At 45.3% G+C, this 18726-nt stretch overlaps 1 protein-coding gene across 5 annotated transcripts in view; it reads left to right on the forward strand.

Moving 5' to 3' along the window:
• The window catches only part of LOC106915034 (nuclear factor 1 B-type), a 101405-nt gene that overhangs the window by 44210 nt on the left and 38469 nt on the right, over positions 1–18726 (forward strand). For all 5 annotated transcript variants that reach the window (XM_088015443.1, XM_014982344.2, XM_014982342.2 and 2 more), the window contains exon 3: positions 17097–17153. In XM_088015443.1, the coding sequence (XP_087871569.1) occupies positions 17097–17153 (57 nt within the window). The remainder of the gene's footprint in view (positions 1–17096; positions 17154–18726) is intronic.

The following is an 18726-nucleotide window of genomic DNA, read 5'->3' on the forward strand; positions in this document are numbered from 1 at the left end:
ATTAATTTAGCGCCTCTCTTCTTCCCACTGCAAGCTGGCGCTGTGCAGCCAAACCACATGTTGTTACTTCCCCCAGCAAGCCCTGGTAGCAGAGAAAGGATTTGTGGATTTGTTGTCTGCGTCTTTTTTTAATTTATTTATTTATTTGCCATGAATGTGGGATATAGTTTCCCCAGTTTAGACGTGAGCATCTTGAGTCAGGTGCTGCTGATCAAAGCTTGCTGGTGCGCTATAACACAATGCCAAGCTGGAAAGACATCAGCTCTGCGTCTTGTAGGAGTTTCCAAATAGTTGGAAGGTCGACATTTAAGATGGTGTTGAATCTTCTCAGAAGTAGATGTCATAAGGTTAGACCAAGCAAAAGCCCCCACACGCTCAGATTCAGACTTTTAGCATCTTGCTTAGCTTGTTAAATCTCAAAGTTCATGACAGTGTACTTAGAAAAAGGCTGGACAAGAATTACTTGTTTAGAAATGTTGCCTCTTTTCTCTAGAAGTCAAATTTGCATAAAGACTACTAGAACAATGTTCTTTGAACAGATGAGATGTTTTGCCTGAACAAAAAAAAAAAAACATAGCATGTCAGCACTAACACTTCATAGCACCTGTCTGCTACAGTAGTGGAGGAATGATGATCAGGGCTGGTTTGGCAGCAACAGAACATGAATGTCTTGAAGCCATTGAGTTCAACGAGTTGACTGAGCCGACATCAAGAATTATGTAAGATGTTAAATCATCTTAGTTTTTTCCATTTTGGATGAAGTAATGGTAGCGCGGATTCTGCTGTGTGCTTTTATGTACTTGAGGGCAGTTGAGGAAACTTTTAAAGACCAGATCATTTCTGGTATTTACTAATATACGAAATGCAGCGGTTGGCACACTCCTGCTAATCTGCTAATGTGCTTGTAGTGGAGCTGATTTTTCATTTGGCATTTTAGAGTGCTCTAACTTTGAAAAAGTTTAGCGCACTTAGCTTCCCCTAATTTCTAAAGCACTAATTTACCAGACAGTTTTGTAAACTTTCATTTGGATCAAGTTCGACATCTGCGTTAAAGTCGTGGCTTAAATAAACTTAAAATGATTGGCTTTTGTAATGACGCTCCTGTTTTGACTGTTTGCACATCGGCTCTGCTTCCACATGGCTAGCGTTTTAGTTGATTACAACCTTCAAACTAAAAGCGAGTGCACTTTCCTTTTGCAGCGAGGGATGTTTTGCTGAAAGACGCAGTCTGTTGACTGTACACCTTTGTTGCTGTTGCCAGGATGTCTCCAGTCAGTCAGAGGATCCACAAGGAAAGAAGGAGCTCTGCTGTCTTTGGAGGACTGCCAGTGGCGTGACCTTGTGACAGGCACGGCGCCACCGGCCCGTCTCGGGTTACGTTAGAATCTGCTTGACGGCACCGTTTTATTACCGACTGGCATCAGACTCACCAAATAAGCATCTACCTGGTGCATGGACTCCAGATGTTTTCATGAAATCGCTCTTTTAGTTTGCCTTAAAGAGCAAAAAAAAAAAAAAAACTTCATTCGGGGGTCTTGTGCCAGCGGAGACACCACCAGGCTCCACTCTCCCCCCGAATGAACCCTCCTGCCCCACAGCCTCTCTCCACTCGAATGCTTTGATTTGGGCCAGCTCCGACGGGGGCCTCTGAAAGCCCTGTCTCCAGGCTCATTAACAGGAAAGGAGGGGTTTTACTAGCCATGCGGCATGCAGCCGGCTTTTAAACCACCAACCAGCTGAACAGCTTACAGCCTCAGGAGTTAGCACAGCTTTCCATCATTACTGGACCCTTCCAGGTAAGGAGTTGGGGGGGAAATGTGGACATTATTAGGCACTATAAGACCAGCTTTCTTACCCCCAAGTAAATGAGATTGCGCTTTAATCTGAACAATCTGATCGAAAGTTCATATCCCGCTTTCGGTTCTTGGCAGAATAAAGTCCGCAGTAAACGCATTGAGGTTTGATACCCAGCTTGATGCATGTTTGCGTACTAAATGAGAAGAAATGATGATACAGCAGCACAGGAGCATGGATAGTAAAGAAGAAAGCACCATTTGCACCTGCTGCTTCATTCCCTACTGGAGTTGTAATGGCAAAAATAAACTGGCTCGACATCTGTTGGCAACGTCAGTAGTCTGTTTTTATGCTTGTAATGACACATTAAACTCTGTGGTTGATTCCCCCCCACAAATGCACACACACACACACACACACACACCCCTCCACCTCCTTCTCGAGTCTATATCCCGTTCCAGAGAAACAGTGCCAGCAAAATTGTCCGAATGAGTGCACGCTTTGTTTTCTTTGTCTGTTTCGAGCCAAGATTTGGTCTTAGATGTGGTGGCGTTCTACGATCGCATAATTCCTTCCATGTAGCCAAGCTTAAAGGTGTGCGTGGGCGTGTGTGTTTGTGTGCGTTGCGCTGCTGCTGCCGCTCGCTTGGCACGGCTCTGAGAGCGCAAACAGCGGCGATGGGTGGCAGGGATCCTCGGTGGCCTCAAGCCCAGCTGGAGGAGAGCCATTTTTTTTTTTTTTTTTTTTTGCCCTGAGTGGGAGCGCCCGGTCGGTCGTGGCCAGTGGGAAGTCCTCTTGGCTGAGGCTTGACACAGTCGTGAGCTCTGACAATCAGTGACACATCACAGGCGGAGGTTGATCAGCTCCAGTGTGACGCAAGCACAAGCTATGAGACCTTGTCTTTGAACTTGGCCCATAATCTAAAGGGATTTTCATCTGCGGCTATAAGTGAAAGCTCCTAACAACCTGTCTTTCCACTGTTCTTAGTTCAGCGTTTATTCAACTGCAGGATGCAGGCTGCATACTGGTGGTGTGTTGGTGCTGTTGCCTTTCAGCAAGAAGGTCTTGAGGTTGAATCCTTTACACATGGTGTTTGTTCCCCCCCAAAAAGTTGCACTTTTTTAACCCTGTTTTGCATCGAAAATCTGCCGATTGTTGTACCCAACCTTTCACCCTTTTCACAGTTAGACCAGACATCAGAGCCCCCCAGGAATTGAGGACGTAAAGCGATTAAATGGAACGCCATCATTGATTTTCAGTATAATTTCAAATGATCTACAGTTGCGTTTCTGCAGACGTGCTTGTTGAAAGCTATCGGGATTTGTGACTGGTGTGAGATAAAGTTGTAGATAAAGCAGCCTCGGCTAAACGTTCCTCCTTATCAGTGCCAAGCAAAGCACAGTTAAACACACTGAACACCTTTCTGGGCCTGAGTTCATTCCAACTTAAATAGTTACTAATATGTTATTTTACATATTAAAGACTCATTGCGGTGCAACAGTCTTGAGGCATCCCCAAGATTTTGATATTTTGCTTTGAAAGGTCTTGAATCTCTTGTCTTTTAAAGCGGTTCAGATCGTAGGTTTTCTAAAGGTCTTCTCTAGACTTTGGCTTCTTTTTTCACTCTCTTGCTGTTTGTTGGAAGTTTGACTGATCTGTCAGTTTATACTCAACACGTCTCCTAAACCAAAGGGATGAATCTGTGGTGTTTCTGCACATACCAGGCAGCTAAGCAACAGGCTTTTAAACTGGATTTTTAGGCTCTATGTTACCCATTTCACTCACAAATTCACAATTTGCTCCAGTTTATTTGGGGTAATATTTAATAAAAGAGCAGCTTAATAGACCTAAAATTGTGTTTTAGCCAAAATAAGGCAATTCCCTGTTTTAAAAGACCAGAAAGAGTCCAAGAAAGTCTGGATGGTTTAATACTTTTGCATGGAACTGGTTGTTTGTAAACCATATGTATTTCATGCATTGTGTATCCAAAGAGGCAGCGTGAAAGTATTCAGTGAAAGTCCTGCTGTCCTTGTTAGCATCGCCACCGGTTTGCCCCTGATCTATGATCTACGGACCAACTTGTCTCTCCTGGGAGAGCAGGGAAATTCCCAGACCCCAGATATCCCCCTCCTCTCTCCTCGCCATCCCTCATTCCTTCTGTCCCCCCCTCCCTCCGGACCAGTCGAGACGTGCAGGTTTGAACCCTCTCTCTGTGTTTCTGGCCTCCAATGCCCATTGCCACTCAAGCAGCAGGGGTCCGGCGCATTTGTCTCATAATTATCCGACTGGACAGGGGGGTTTCTCTGAAGATGAAAGAGGCGAATCACAGAGCTCCTCTGTCAAAGGTCTGTCTAGCTGACTGGGCGGGTGGTTGGTGGGGGAAACGGGACGGGGCGGGACAAGGGGGTGGGCTTGGATCTCTCTCCGCCGTCCTCTCTCATTCGTTGCTACCCACACACAAATCTCCTCAGAGCATAATCGCCAGCAGTGAACGCTCGTGCAAAGCCCCCTCCCTTGTTTCAGCCACCCTACTGATTCATTCACAACTACAAAACTGCAGGAATACCCCCCACTCTCACATCCTGAGACTCCAGACCCCCCCATAAACTCCTCCCACCTTCATCTAGCCACCTACCTCACCCATTTGCCCACTCCCTCATCTGCCTCCTCTTGTCCCCTCCCCTCCTCCACCTTTCTCCTTCTTCTCCTCTTAACTACTGGCTAGGAGTTAATGGACTGTTTTGGCTGGTCTCCAGACGGTGAGTGTCACCTCATTAGCCTATAGCGGCTCGCTCCCAGACTGCTGCCTGTATGTGTGTGTTTGTGTGTAGGAGGAGGACTACAACGACGGAATGTCATTGGTCTGCCCCCCCTGCACCCCTTCAACCACCCCTCGCCGTCGCTCCTTCCCACCGCTACAATGAATGGGAAAACACGCATGCATAATTAAATCCATAGTCTCGTCCTCACTCCACCCGCCCTTCCCTCCTTCCTTTAAAAAAAAAAAAAAGAAATGCTCCTGCTTGGAAGTTTGCCACCAGGGGAGAAAAAAAAAAAGCTTGGAAGTAAGAGAGACGTGGCCAACCTCGCACCCTCGTACGGACCTTATTCCCTTTCATCCAGGCCCGCCGAATGGCAGGGTGGCAACAGCGGGCGAATGTAAATGCCAGCCGGTCCTGCCAGTCAATTACACTGCAACAAAGCTAATTGTTTGTTTGGTGCACACTGAAAAAAAAGAGAGAGAGAGGAAAAAAAAAAGATGCAAGTCTGGCTGTTGATGGGGCTTTTGTTTCAACACAGATGCAAAGTTCCTCTTTTTTTCTCACGGGCCAGACAAGACGCCGACTGAACGTGTGAATGGTGGGACCACACTTCAGTCGCTTACTCCTGGAAAACGTAAAGACGGATTAACGCGTGCGCGCAGTTATTACATTCAAAACCAGGGAATTACTGGAGGATTTAGATAGATTTTATAAAATTAAATTAAAAGTTAAATTTCTCACAGCATCTGTTTAGCCCTGAGTACGGTGATTTAAAGTTGACGGCATCGGATCAACCTTTCAAAACTGCAAATTAGGTGTACCGCAGGGTTCCATTTGCGGACCACTGCTTTTCTGTTTCTATAAAATGTTCTTCCTCAAATCGCACCAAAACTGTCAGTGGTCTTTGTTTTGTTTGCAATCAAGTTATAGTTATTGAGTTGAATTTTCAAGTTGAATTTTAAGCGTCAAATTGTAAAAAAAATGAATCCTAACTTCTTTTGTTTGACAAAATCATGTGTAAATGTAAAGGCTGCCCATTAAATTCGAAAGATCAGATTTTTTCTCACCCATCTCACTCTAAACTAAGCAGGAATATTTAAAGCCAACAAAGTGGCATCATCATAAAATCTGGAAAATGCAACACTTTAAGCACTTTAAGAATTAAAACAGCATCTTTATGCTCTTATCACTTTAAAAGGCAGCTAAATATAAAATTCTTGCATTTGAACTGTCTAAGTTGGTCCTCAAGAGGACTACTTTTATGTTTCAATGCAAATTGTGTCATATTATTAAGTGTAAATGTGTTTAAAACCCTCCAAGTCCTGAACATGTCGACAATGACACAGACAAATGTGCAGTACCGATATTCTGCCACACGTTGCGCTACCTGAAAAATCCCAGCAGTTTCTGAAAGTGGAAACGTTGCGCTTTCCAGCAAATATCAGGATATTACGGTAATTGCACCGCCGCCGTAGCAGGAAGTGAAATCAATCTGACGGGCGCTCTTTTAATAGACGGTACATTGCGAAAATAAGTTTGTAGATGTCGAAAGTTCCAGTGTTATTGATAAATGGGCAAATATATATTTACTCACAGGACATTTAAAGAACTGCGTGCAATTAAATTAAGCAAAAATATCCAGGCGGAGATTTGAAACTTTGGTCATAAAGGTTTAACTCTGCATTGTTTGGTCTTAAACCGTCTCAGTGCTGCCATCTGTGGGTCGACCGGTGACCGTTCCAGATGAATTTTCCTATTGGTTAAAACGACACGGCTCCGTTGACATTTTCGTCACTCGGCCCAGCGTTTGGGTATAAAACCATCTCACTTTGACACACATTGATCGATAGCATTTCTAAACGTTTCACGTGTGATTTATCTGCAGTGTTTGCTGCAGGACGTCTGTGTGAGACCGGCTGCAGCGCTGACGAAGCGATGGAGGCTTACAGCAACACTTGCTTCTCGCTCAGTCAGGACAGATGCTGCAGTTTTATTGTTGCTTTCATCGTCAACGTTTCCAGTAACAAAAACATAAAAAAAAAAAAAGTTGTGACTAGTTTCTTTTTTGAAAAAAGTCACTAGAAGCATCTGAAAAGTTGCTAGGCTTAAGTTTAGTGTTATTGCTGCCTTAAAATAACCTAAATGAGGGCTGAGTCTGCAAATTAGTTTTCTGCTAATGCTTGGCACAATGGTTGCTTTTATCTAAATGTAAGATTTTTTATGTTGTTTCTGAATAGATACGTTTTAAAATGTGTAAAATTTACAATATACCTAGTTAAGCTAAAAAAAACCTGACTCACCCATTCAGATATATTCCGAAAAAATTTAAATTTAAAAGTTGCAATCATAAAACTTTATAAACTTTCCATTTTATTGATAGAAATTCTAGATATGTTTTAAAAATGTGCATAAAATATAAGTTTAACTCTGCTGTGTCCTGCTAAAGAGAAACGTTGGCTGTAAAAATGTTTAAAAAAAGCCCAATGTTAGGTTTTAAAAGTCTTATTTGGAGTCACAAGCCGATGGGATTCAACCATAGTGAGGAAAACAATAATTTAAAGTAGCTTGAACAATAAAGCTTTAGAACTGAAGGCATAATATTAATAAAAGGAGACCCCCACCGCCCCCCCTTTAATACGGTCGTCAGGTTCTTGTGAAAGATCGCCCAGTTGGGGCAACAAGCTGAGAGCAAAGTGACAGGAACAGAAAGGGGAAAAAAGAAAGGAGTGTAATAAATAAGCGAAAGGAAAGACCACATTGTGAGAAAAGGGCAAACATAGCGGGAGCGGGAGGAGGTGGAAACATTAAGCGGGGGGCACAGTGTGCTGACTGGAGACCAGCCTGCTCATTTTTCATCGGACAGATGAGCCACTGTGTCGCGTCGTGTCGCTGCGGTTTGTCTGCAGCCCGCTCGCCGACTGCCCTGCGCACGGCGGCTCTCCGCGGGGCGCCCGGTGCGTGCCTCTGTGTGCGCACACGTGTTCTGTATGTCACCGCGTGTACGTTTTTAATGCGCAAATGCAGCATGACTGCATGAATGGAGGCTGCCTTTGAGCGCCGGTGCAAACGATGCGCGCATCTGCTCAGAGGTGGGTAAACTTCACATCCTGGATATAAAAAAAAAAAGGTGGGGAAGTTGAATTTGGGTGGATTAACCCTCATCTGCATCCTTGGTTTCCCGGCTTTGTCCTGGCCAGGTTTTTTCCCCCCAGTCCTCGTCCCCGGGGCCGGTGGGGCTAATGATCTCCCGGGCCATTCAGCGTGCCATTCGGGGCCCACTCGCCGCAGAATGAGCTCCCTCCCCATCCGTGCTGCTTGGTGACCTCAATGAGGAGCCTGTTGTCCTCCTGCCTCAGTTAAAACGCTCGCCTCTTTTCACTGCCGTGAGAGTTTACGGAGGAGAAGGCACGGCGACTCGGCGGGGGAAAGAAGAAAGAGGGCCCGCTCTTCGCCCGCATTAGTATGCGGCGATTAGAAACAAACACACACACACACAGACACATTGTGGGAGCAGAAGGCCTGAGCGTGCTCTTGTCGGCGGGACCAACATGGACGCCGAGAGATACAAGCGAGCTGGGTCACGCACAATCGACCGCGCTCGCACACAGCACTCTGGCCGGGTCCTCATTGTTCCCGTCTGGGCCCGGACCCCACTTGATTCCCCTCGTCTTCAAACCCTGACAGACACACCGAGTCTTGAGTGCGCCTTACAGAAAAGGAGCGCAACATTTAATTGTTTGCCCAGACATTTCAACTTTGCCCCTTCTCACCTTTTTTCCCTCCTTTTTCTGTCACGTTCATCTGCGTGTTTGTGGTTTTCTGTACCTGCCAGCGGTTATTTGATAGGGAGGCTTTCAGCTGCCGCTTTAAGGCCAATAAGAAATGCCTCCCTTGTTCCAATTATGAGATAATCATTACGGTGTCACAGAGTGTAAAGCGCAGTTGGAGATGACTAAGATTTCTGCCATTTATTTCTGCCTGTGCAGAGAGTTTCAACGTTTTTGGCACAAAGCGCGTCTCTAACTGTACTATTAAAATCAAAAGCGAAGAACCGGTTTGTCCGCAGGTTCAGAGTCCTCAAGTCATCGTCGTCTCCTCTGGTAAATGTTTAAACCTCCCTCTGTTGTGTTTTGAATTTCTGCAGAGGATCACAGCCGACAAATCAAGTTATCTGTCGCCGGCTCATCAGTAGAGCTTATAAGCTCTGTTTTAAACAGCAGTCAGGATTCATAAACACCTTCTGCATCCACAGTGATGTCTAATCACAGGATATGACGATGATTTTTTATCATCAGCTCAGTTTGTAAATGCCAATCATGTTCGTTAAAGCTCCTGCCGACACTGTGGACAGGATTTAAACACACCGCTTCAAGCAGGAGCCATTCAGAGCTACAAATGACTTTTCAAGTTCGGCTGGAAAAAATGTGAAAGTAGATGCTGAATACCAGTTATATTTACACAGAAGATGGGGAAATGATCTTTTTAAATGTCAGTATATTTGGGCGCTGGGTGGCTCAGTCAGTTGTCCCGGGTTCGATTCCTGGAATCGGGCCATTTTCTGCACGTCTTCCTCTTCTTTCCTCACCCTATTTCCTGGCAAAGGTCACTAGTGTCAAAAACCGTTCAGAAATAATAACACATTAGCGTAGTTTACAGACCATTCAGTCATTGTTTCAGTTTCTCTAATCAGGATTTCCAACAGCGCCTCAGAACGGGACGTTGTGGAATTATAAACTCCCGCCGGAGATGTTGATAGATGAGTCGGGGTTTATAAACAGATCTGCAGATGACTTCATTTAAGTTCAGTTAGTAAGACAAATTCAGTCTGACTAATGTAGCGTCACATTACAACAAATATCAGGACAAATGGATCGAGTTCCATCCAAATTCAGCTCAGACGAATCCTGTAAAAATCACGTTAAAAAAAAAGTGTTTCCCGATTTCATATTTTTATGCATGTTTGTCACACTTCAGTGTTTCAGAACGTCAAGCCAATTTAAACGTTAGTCGAAGGCGACACAAGTTAGCACAAACTGCAGTTTTTCGATGGAGTGTTTCATTATTAAGGGAGCAAAACATGTAAATGTGCATGACCCAGGATAAAAGAGCGATTGCTCCCTAAGCCTACTAGCGTTAGCAGCAACGACTGCAGTCAAGCGTTTGTGGTAACTTGACTTTTGTAAACCCAGAAATGATTCAATGCTGTCAAAACTCGGAGGCTTAGAAAACGCCGCCGGGTAGAAAGGTGCCTCTCCAAGGATGAAGTGGATCTTTGACTCTGCAACAGTCCCTCACACAACACTGATGTAGAAATTGAGACAATCTTCCTCTACACCAAAGAACCTGTTTTCTCTTTTGTGGTCCGTTTGGCTTGTTTATTATTTATTTCACCAGTAGCGACATGTGTAGCCGCGTGTCTTCTGGTCTGATTAGGAGCGATGGCGGATCAGGCTGATTAGGAGGATCCTGCTCCTCGGCTCTTGATTTATCGCTCGTCGGGAGAGCACCATCTCAAAGATGGCGTCCTTCCCTCTCCCCTCCGTCGAACAGTTCGTCTTCCCGTCACCCCCGCTTTCCTTTCGGCCAGGTCAGGTGCCAGCTCGTTGCGGCGATGCCAGAATTTGGAATATTAATGTGTGTGTGAGAGATTTGGGGAGGGGTTGGCGGCGGCGGGGGGGCATCGCCAGTTGGCAGGCTGGCACACAAAGGCTGGCACGATAAGATCCTCCCCTCTTCTGCGGGCAGATTTTCTCGCCCATATCTTTTGTTTGGCTTGTTTGGGTTGCAGCTCATCCTGATAAAGGCCACTTTGTTTAGACAACAAAGCGCGAGGGAGGGAGAAAAGACAGAGATAGAGAGACAAAGAGATAGAATGAGAGAGGGACGGGGGGTCGTTTAATAAAGGCGGCAAACGAAGGAGGGAAGCAGGAGGGGGGGTTAGGGGGGGTCACCAAAACAGATGGAAACCTTAAAGGAAAAAAAAACAAAAAAAAAGGCAGATAGGGGATGAAAATTAAGGAGGAAAAAAAAAAAGATGTAGCTTGAGCTTTTCGCCAGATAGGATACCCTGAATAGTAGATGTCGGCATGTGAAAAAGATACAATGGAGTCGGGATACAGTTGCAGGCGCGGGGACAGCGATAGGCAGATAGCGAGGAGAAGAAAGAGGGATCTGGGAGAAGGGAGCAGGTTCTGCTGGCTGCCTGGAAGCCGGCCCGAGCGCTGTGAGGTCATCCTCCAAGCTGTGAATGATAGAAACCAGGAGCACAAGAGGACATGAGACAAACATACACACACACATTACATTACATTACATACCAGCACATGTACAGTCAGGGAGCGGCGCGGCGTGGCCCTGCTGCACACGCGCTCACGCCTGCAGGTTTCCAAGGAAGGACAAACTTTCCGGAAGAGGAGAAAGTCTGTTTGGCCACCTCAAATATTTACTCAGGAGCAGATGTATTGTCGAAACATTACGCATCAGAGCCGCTCCATAATTAGGTGGATATTTTTCTCCCCGCTTCTCCGGGAGTCGTCCACCCCGCTCTCTCCCTCCACCCCGCCTCCCCGGGGCTGCTGAAATGCATCTTGGCTCGGGACCCGCGCCTCTGGCAGCCAGAGCGCTATACATGTGCACAGAACCCTGCTCGGCATATAAAATGGCTGCCAGACAGGCTTCTCCTCCTGAAATGTCGACAGCGGTATGCATCTGCAGGGCGTGCGTGGGGCCCGAGCGAGCGAGCGCGCGTCGCTGTTTCTGAACGTGTCTGCAAAGAAGTGTTTGCTGCAAAAACTCGCACCGCCGCCGTCAGAGAAGCAGGAGGAGGAAAGGAAAAAAAATAACAAGAAGAAGGAGAGAAAGTTTCCCAAACTATGAGGCTAATTTAACCCACACTCTGTTCATACGCGTGCATGCGTTTGTGTGTGTGTGTGTGTGTGTGTGTGTGTGTGTGTGTGTGTGTGTGTGTGTGTGTGTGCATATGTGTTCCATGACTTAGTGGGAACAGAATGGGTTCGGTGCCAGAAATTGAGGAGGAGGGAGGTTTGGAGCCAGAGTGTGTGAGTGTTTTAGCGATTATAAAATCCAGGCGAGTAACACACTTGGGTGTGGAGAAAACCTCATAAGCACTCAGAAACTTTCTTGCCGAGCCAGATTTCTGTTGCCATTACCGCTAATTGCCCTAATCGTTACAGTGGTATGATAAGTATCCCACCGGACAAGAAGGTGTAAGAACTCGTGGACACATCCAAAAATACCCACAAGCCCCTTCTGCTGGTGCTTTTTTTTTTTTCACCCCTTCTCTCTCTCTCTCTCTCTCTCTCTCTCTCTCTCTCTCTCACTGTCTCTCTTTTTTTTTCTTTTTATTTTTTTTTTATTGCTGAGTAACAGCAGATAATCTGATTCAATCGCTGTGCTGTTTCTCCCCTTCCTTCGTGAACCGGTTTGTTTATTTAAACAAGTGGCGGGGGAAGGAGGGTGCCAAGAAATGTTGTTTTTGGAAAAGAGCAAATGTGTGTGTCTATCTGTGCGCTTGCGTGCGTGCGTGTGTGTGTGTGCGTGCGTGCGTGTGTGCGTGTGTGTGTGTGTGTGTGTGTGTGGCGTCTGGCCTTGCCAAGCTCCCAGGGCAAAGCTGAGGCTCCTCGACCGCAACTGTTTATTTACAGGTTACACTACTGTTTATTTGAAGACTATCAGATCGGCTGGACCTCTGCACAGGACACCTTTTTAGATGTAGATAGCCGGGGCCCGGGCCCCTAATAACCCGGTTCTACACTGTACTTTATATGAGCAACCTTATGTAAATAAAAAGAAATTCAGCAGTTATATACAGTTTATATTTAAAACAAACAACAGCTGCATCTAAATAAATCATAAAAGTTCATTTAGGTCAGTAGTCTAAAAGATAGTTTCAGATTTTTATGTAAGATAACCCGAGTGAATGCAAAACGAAATCTATTTCTATTTTAAGTAGAAAAAAGCTGCATAAACCCACCAGAATCTGTAGTTTGCCAAAACAGAACCAGTTTGGCTCAAAAAGTAACTTTGATATAAAGAAACGGATAAAATCTTTTACATCTTTTAGGGCTACAGAGTCATTTCTGAGCCAAGTGGAGGAAGCGTGAAGCAGTGGTTGGAAATAAACCCAAATTACTGCAAGATTACATCGGCTCGTTCAGGAGCTCGCAGCAGAGCGACATCTGAAGCACTGAACGCCTTACATGGCTCAGTTAAGGTCAGAGTTCACGATTCAACAACAGCAAAGATTGAAAAAATGGCATATTTGTTGGAGCGCCGAGGCTAAAAGTAATACTGGTGGAAAAAAGAGCGATAAGTTCGTCTCGTGTTTCCCAAACAAGAAGGAAAAAGTGGGACATTTTGTAAGGTTTCTGTTCCGACAGAATTTCAGACGGATATTCTCATGCCTGTAGCTAAACAGGGTGGTGGCCGTGTGATGCTATGGGATTACATTACTGCCACTGCTGATGGAGCCGCGAATTATGTTCATTTTATAAAGGAATTAACTTTTTGATCTCAAGCTTAGGTGCACTTGGGTTGTAGCAAACATGAGAGGTTTGCAGTGGTCTAGTCAAAGTCTGGACTGAGGTTTGATGGAGATGCATGACTTTCACCAGGCTGCTCGTGCTCAGCTTCATTAACAGCGAATGAAAACAGCGAATGATGTCAGTCGTTTCTCCGAAGGCTGACACCAGTTCTTGGATGCAGGGTGTAATTAAGTTTTCACATCGGAACAGGTTGGTTTGATTGGCTGCTTTGCTTTAATGTACGATTTATTTATAAACAGTTGCTTATCTTTTGTGTTTTATGCTTTTCTTGGGAACATTATTTGCAGCCTTTCAGTTTGACCAAACAACAAAAACCTGGAGAAAATCTGTAAGGGAGCCCAAAGAGCATTTTGCAAATTTCTCCTTTCACTTTTTCAACCTGACAGAAATTAACCTTTTAATCTAATTCATTGACCTGGACGTGTAACTGTAGCTGCAGAGATGATAAAACCAGACACTGGAAGCTGATTTTTAGCAACAAAAAAACACAAAGTATCACAATCACCAAGAGGGTAAAAAAAAAAAACCCAGAGAGCAGGACGCTGCCCTTCTTGGGTCAAAGGTAAAATGTAATGTGATAGGGGAGGTGTTCCCCGCTCCGGCGCGGGCCTGGCAGATGTGCCATATGCTTGCATCCCACCTTGAGTCATCCAGGTGGTCTCTCCTGGTGCTACAGCGGGGCCTCATGCTGGAAGATGCCGCCTGCGATCTCTAATTGCTGCGACCATCTGCTCTTTTTGTCATGCCTGCCTGTTCGGCTCACAGAGAAGCAGGAGAAGATGAGAAGAGCGCAAACAAAAAGCAGAGAACTCTGATCCGATCGAACCGAGCCGGAGCGTTTTCCCCCCCGTCTCCCATCTTCTACTCCACCTCTCTTTACCTCGCCGCTGCGCTTTTCTCTCCGCCCGCCTGCGTCGCTCCCTCTCCGCGGCTCCCAGGGAGGAGGCACGGAGTTGGCAGTCGTAACTAGACTGATGGATGACTCTGAAAGTGGAATAGAGACGGGGGGAGGAGGGGCGGGCGCACCGAGTTCCCTGCAATCACTTTATGGACATGTGCGACAGTAAATCCACACAAACCTCCACTTGCCCACCGGAGCTCCCTCACGCACCACGTCAGCGCACAGCAAGCGACTCCCGATTTACTGATGCAGAACATCGGAGATTGTTTGGCTCTGAAGAATTTGCGATGCTGCGCAGATTTTAGTGTCAAAGACGCCTAATCTTTCGGTAAATTTGATGATTTAGTTCTCATTATTTTTACCGGATTTACAATGGAGCCCTGCCAGTAATTTCATGGGTGCAGCTTCTTAGCTCATTCACATTGCTGCTTTTATTTTATTTTTTTTTAGTTTGTTAGAAAAAAAAAAAGAAGAAAGAAAGAAATGTGACAATTTAAATAAATTACTGGTAGAAAAAGCTTAAAAATCAGGTATAATAATTAATTGCAAGAGCAAAACGTCACACTGACAAAACTTTTAAAAAATCCAACTGAAAATCTCTGAAACAATTTATTAATTCCTATAAAATAAAGTCTAGGAAAGCAATTTTTTTACTTCATTGTTTGTATTTTTAAGTTATTCAAGGAGCATTTAATTAGTAATAAGTGCCTGGGATTCTAAAGTTGTTTGGTTAAGCTCAACATAACTCATTTTAAAGGCATTATCTATTGATTGAAACAACATGCCGCGGTGTGAAAACGACAGTCAAAAGTCACGTTTTACAGTGTAAAACCTCCCGATTTTAATGTGTTTTGACAGAAAGATGCCCAACTCGGATTCCTTCTTTAACTTTTCTTAAACCTCGTACGTTTTCAGACTCCAATTTGTAGATTAGTCATTTGTTTCTAAGGCTAAGTATACTGAAAATAGAGCTTTTTTTTTCTTCTTAATGTATGGTCCTCCTCCCCTCCCCACTTTGTCATTGTTGAGCTCCAGCCAAGAACATTCTGTTTTTGCAGTGCTGTTTAATAGTCAAATTTAGGAGCAGGGGAACAAGACAGAGCGGGAAAGCGACACGAAGAGAGAACAAGAAAGGAATAAATCTTTTTGGATTCCCCCTCGCCCCACCAACCCGCTCTCCTTTCCCCTCCATCCTCTCTCTCTTTCATTTTTCTATTTTTTATTTTTCCTCCCTGTAACGCAGCTCATAGGAGCTGCGACAGGAAAACGGCTGTTTTTGCAAAGGCGAGGGTATCTGAGTTCACCGTCTCTCCCCCCCTCTCTCTCTTTCTCTCATGTTGGATCCGTCGCATGTTGAAGGTGTAGATGATAATCTCCCTTCTGGTTCTCATTCTGTCTCGGGGGCCATGTGTGGGCCCCGGCCACTTTGAATCATCGCTCAGACGCTGCTGCCATTAACCGCTTGGCACCACTCCGTCCGAAGTCAAGGCCTCTCTCTCTCGGGTCGAGTCGCTGTGCGCGCCGACTTATGTCACGGATTCTGAACTTTTACAACTTTTCGTGCCGCGTCAGAAAGATCCCGGTACTTGTCCGAAATTGACCCGGGAACTACAGAGGAATCGTATATTTCCCTCCTTCCTGCTAAAGGACGTCAGACGCAGCAAATCCTGTAGCCGGTGGAAAGAATTCAACTCATGTTTCCTTGTGTTTCCCCTCCCCTCCCTGTCCTCTCTCGCCTTTTTTTGTTTTGTTTTGTTTACCTTCTCTGCTTGTACCTTGCACAGCGGTGCCGAACACATTGTGAATCCCCCAAAGCCCCCTCACTCCTCCAGCCGCTGTGAAAAAGAAGCGTCCAGGCCCGTCCTGCGTCAGGCGCCGCGCTCCCGCCTCAGTTTGCTCTTCCATTAATGATAATACTGTTCAAACAGAGCTGACTCTTCTCGACTGGCACAGTAGAGAAGGAAAAACCTTCGCTTCCCACCTTGAGTTCATTCAAAGTGAGAAGATCGGTGAAGTTTTTGTTTTTTTATCGGAAAAAGTGGAAGAAAAATCACACGTGCTTACAAAGTGTGGTGTATATTTGTATTTACCATCTTTTACTCTCACCTTTTGTGTCAGAAGTAACCTATTTAGTATATTGGCGTATCATTTCATCGCCACCAGTCGTTATTTTGCCTGTTCAGAGCCACGCATAGTTTTGTGTGAAGAAAACTTTTTGTGACGCCTACGTGAGTCACACAGATAAGTCTTCTTGTGACTTTTTGTGCTACAGAAATAAGTATTTTTGTCTCGTTCCCAGTGCAAGAATATCTCAGCCCACTTGAAACGAGACAAAACTTATGTACAAGTAACTTTTCAGCAACATAGAAGCTCATTTGCGTCATAAACATACTCAATAAAAGTCCTTTGCTTCAATGACAGATTATTTCACTTGCACCAGCATATTTTTCCCATGTCATTAGTGAAATCATCTTCCAGTAGAAGTAGCACTTTTTCAGCAATATTAAGGAATTGTTGACTTAAAACAAGTTTTTATATCTTGCTGAACAGTTTCTCTTGAGTTAGTTTTATCTAATTTCAAGCGTACTAAGAAATTAGACCAAAAACATTCAGGAAGGTTTTGTGTTTCTCTCTCTCTCTCTCTCTCTCTCTCTCTCTCTCTTTTTCTCTCTCTCTTTCTCTCTCTCTCTTCATGGGATTTGAACCTTGACCTTCTTTCTGCAAGGCAACAGTCTCACACCAGAGCTGTTCATCTCTGCAGCTCCTCCAGAGTCGCCGTGGTCCCCTCACGCTGCTTCTCTGATTTTTGTCACGTTAGCTAGAATGCTACTTCTCCCCTGCGCTAGCAAAAAAGCATCGGCGTTCACTAGTGTTCTCCAACAGGCCTGGATTAATACTGAGATTAAATTAAACACTTGATTTTCTTTACATCAAAATTGTGGTTCCAATGTGACAAAATGCATTTAATGTGGGGAGTTTTTTCAGGACTCAAACCTCTAGATTACATCGAAGGTTTTTTTTTGTGCTTCTCGGCACTAACTCCCCGCCCCTCTCTCTCTCTCTGTGTGTCCGCAGACTCGCAGCAGTCAGGAAGTCCGAGCAACAATGAGCCAGGCAAAACCCCTCTTCCAGGTATGTAGAGCGCCGCTCGTCCTCCCGGCCTTCTGTCATCGCCGCATTGTTCCTCCGCGGGGCGCAGCCGCTTTCCGACTCCTGCTTGGGAACGCCGTGACTGGCAGGCGGGAGCGGCGGAGCGCCTCTCGGGGCTGCGGGCCGACGTGCAGAGGCATGAGCCGCTGTCAGGTCTGCAGGAACACATCAGCGTGCAGCTGAGGTTTCTGCGTCAACACGCTCGTCGTTACACTCGGCAAATCGACGTATTAAATGTAAATGGTGACGGTGCCCGAATCGAAACTTGAGCCCCGCTGTCATCGTCCAGCTACAAGCGTCAAGTACGGTTTTTCGGAAAGCAGACGGTGACGTTTGGAAGCACTGCAGAAGACTGTTGACGCTGTGCATTCTGCTTCTTTTCCCCTGGCCTGACCTCCGCCGTGTCGTCACGGCGATGGAATGCAAATACTTTCAGAAGTATAATTAGTTTTCTACCTCAAGAGCAGGTTCTGCCGACGCCGGTGCCAAGGAAAACATGCAAGCCGAGCCAGTGACTCAGGCCTCGGAGGCCCTCAGCGGGTGGCACAGTTCCTTGCGAAAGAAAAAAAAAAAAGAAAGAAAGTTGGCTCACGAGAGGCGTTAAGCTTCGGAGGTGCCAGTGGAGATATTCCTCCCGTCTTTCTGGCACGGTCAGAGCGCCGTCGGCCCGCTAATCAAAGCAGAGATCGCCTCGGTCGTCGGGGGCCAAATTCCCCGTTTTTCCTTGACCGACGAGACTCTGGTTACCGTCGCTACGTCCCTGTAGGTCAAACAGGTGCGGTGAATGCATCAACCATGCAGAAATACACGTATATATTTACCAAAGCTCACACCAGTTGACTCTGAGAGAAATTTTCTAAAAGCAGGAGTGGAAAAAAACGGAGGATTTGTCACAGCAAGCTTGATTTACATGCGGCAAGTTACATCAGGTAAAATAAAACCAGTTCACATGATCGCGTCTGTTAAAACCGATGTTTCCTGGTATGACTTGGACATCCCCACTGTTGACAGATTTTCTGCTTCATGTTTATTTAATGAATTATTGAGCTTTCAGCTGTTTTTACTGCGAGTCGATACCAGACTGAGCTCAAACAAAGGCAGTTTCAGCTTTTACTAGTCGACTTCTAAACAAGGAGGAGATTTTGTTTCCAGAAAAACAATTGGTGAAAGATGCAGACACTTAAAATATCTGTAACTTTGTTCACATCATTTTTTTTTTTGCTAAATGAGCAAACATACAGCACCTCGTAAAGGCATTCGTATTCCTGAATCGGATTTTGTCATTTGAGAGATTGTCAAGTTGATAGAAACTTATAAACGTTAAGTTGATGGAAATGGCAAAATTCAAAATGTTTTCCTTAGTGTCGCAAAAAAAAGTTTTTTACGCTCCCTTCAGGTTTTCAACTCTTTTCCAAAAGAAAAGAGTTGATGTGTGAAAGGGAAGACGGAGACGTATTTACCAAATTAGTCCGAACCTCCAGCTCAGAAAGGAGGACTTTCTCCGTTTATCTGAGATGCTGGTTTTCAATCTACTTCCTGTTTATCACAGCCATGC

Source organism: Poecilia mexicana, unplaced genomic scaffold (assembly GCF_051168715.1).
Source record: "Poecilia mexicana isolate PSO_F unplaced genomic scaffold, ASM5116871v1 scaffold_18, whole genome shotgun sequence".
In the NCBI taxonomy this organism is placed as follows: Eukaryota; Metazoa; Chordata; class Actinopteri; order Cyprinodontiformes; family Poeciliidae; genus Poecilia; species Poecilia mexicana.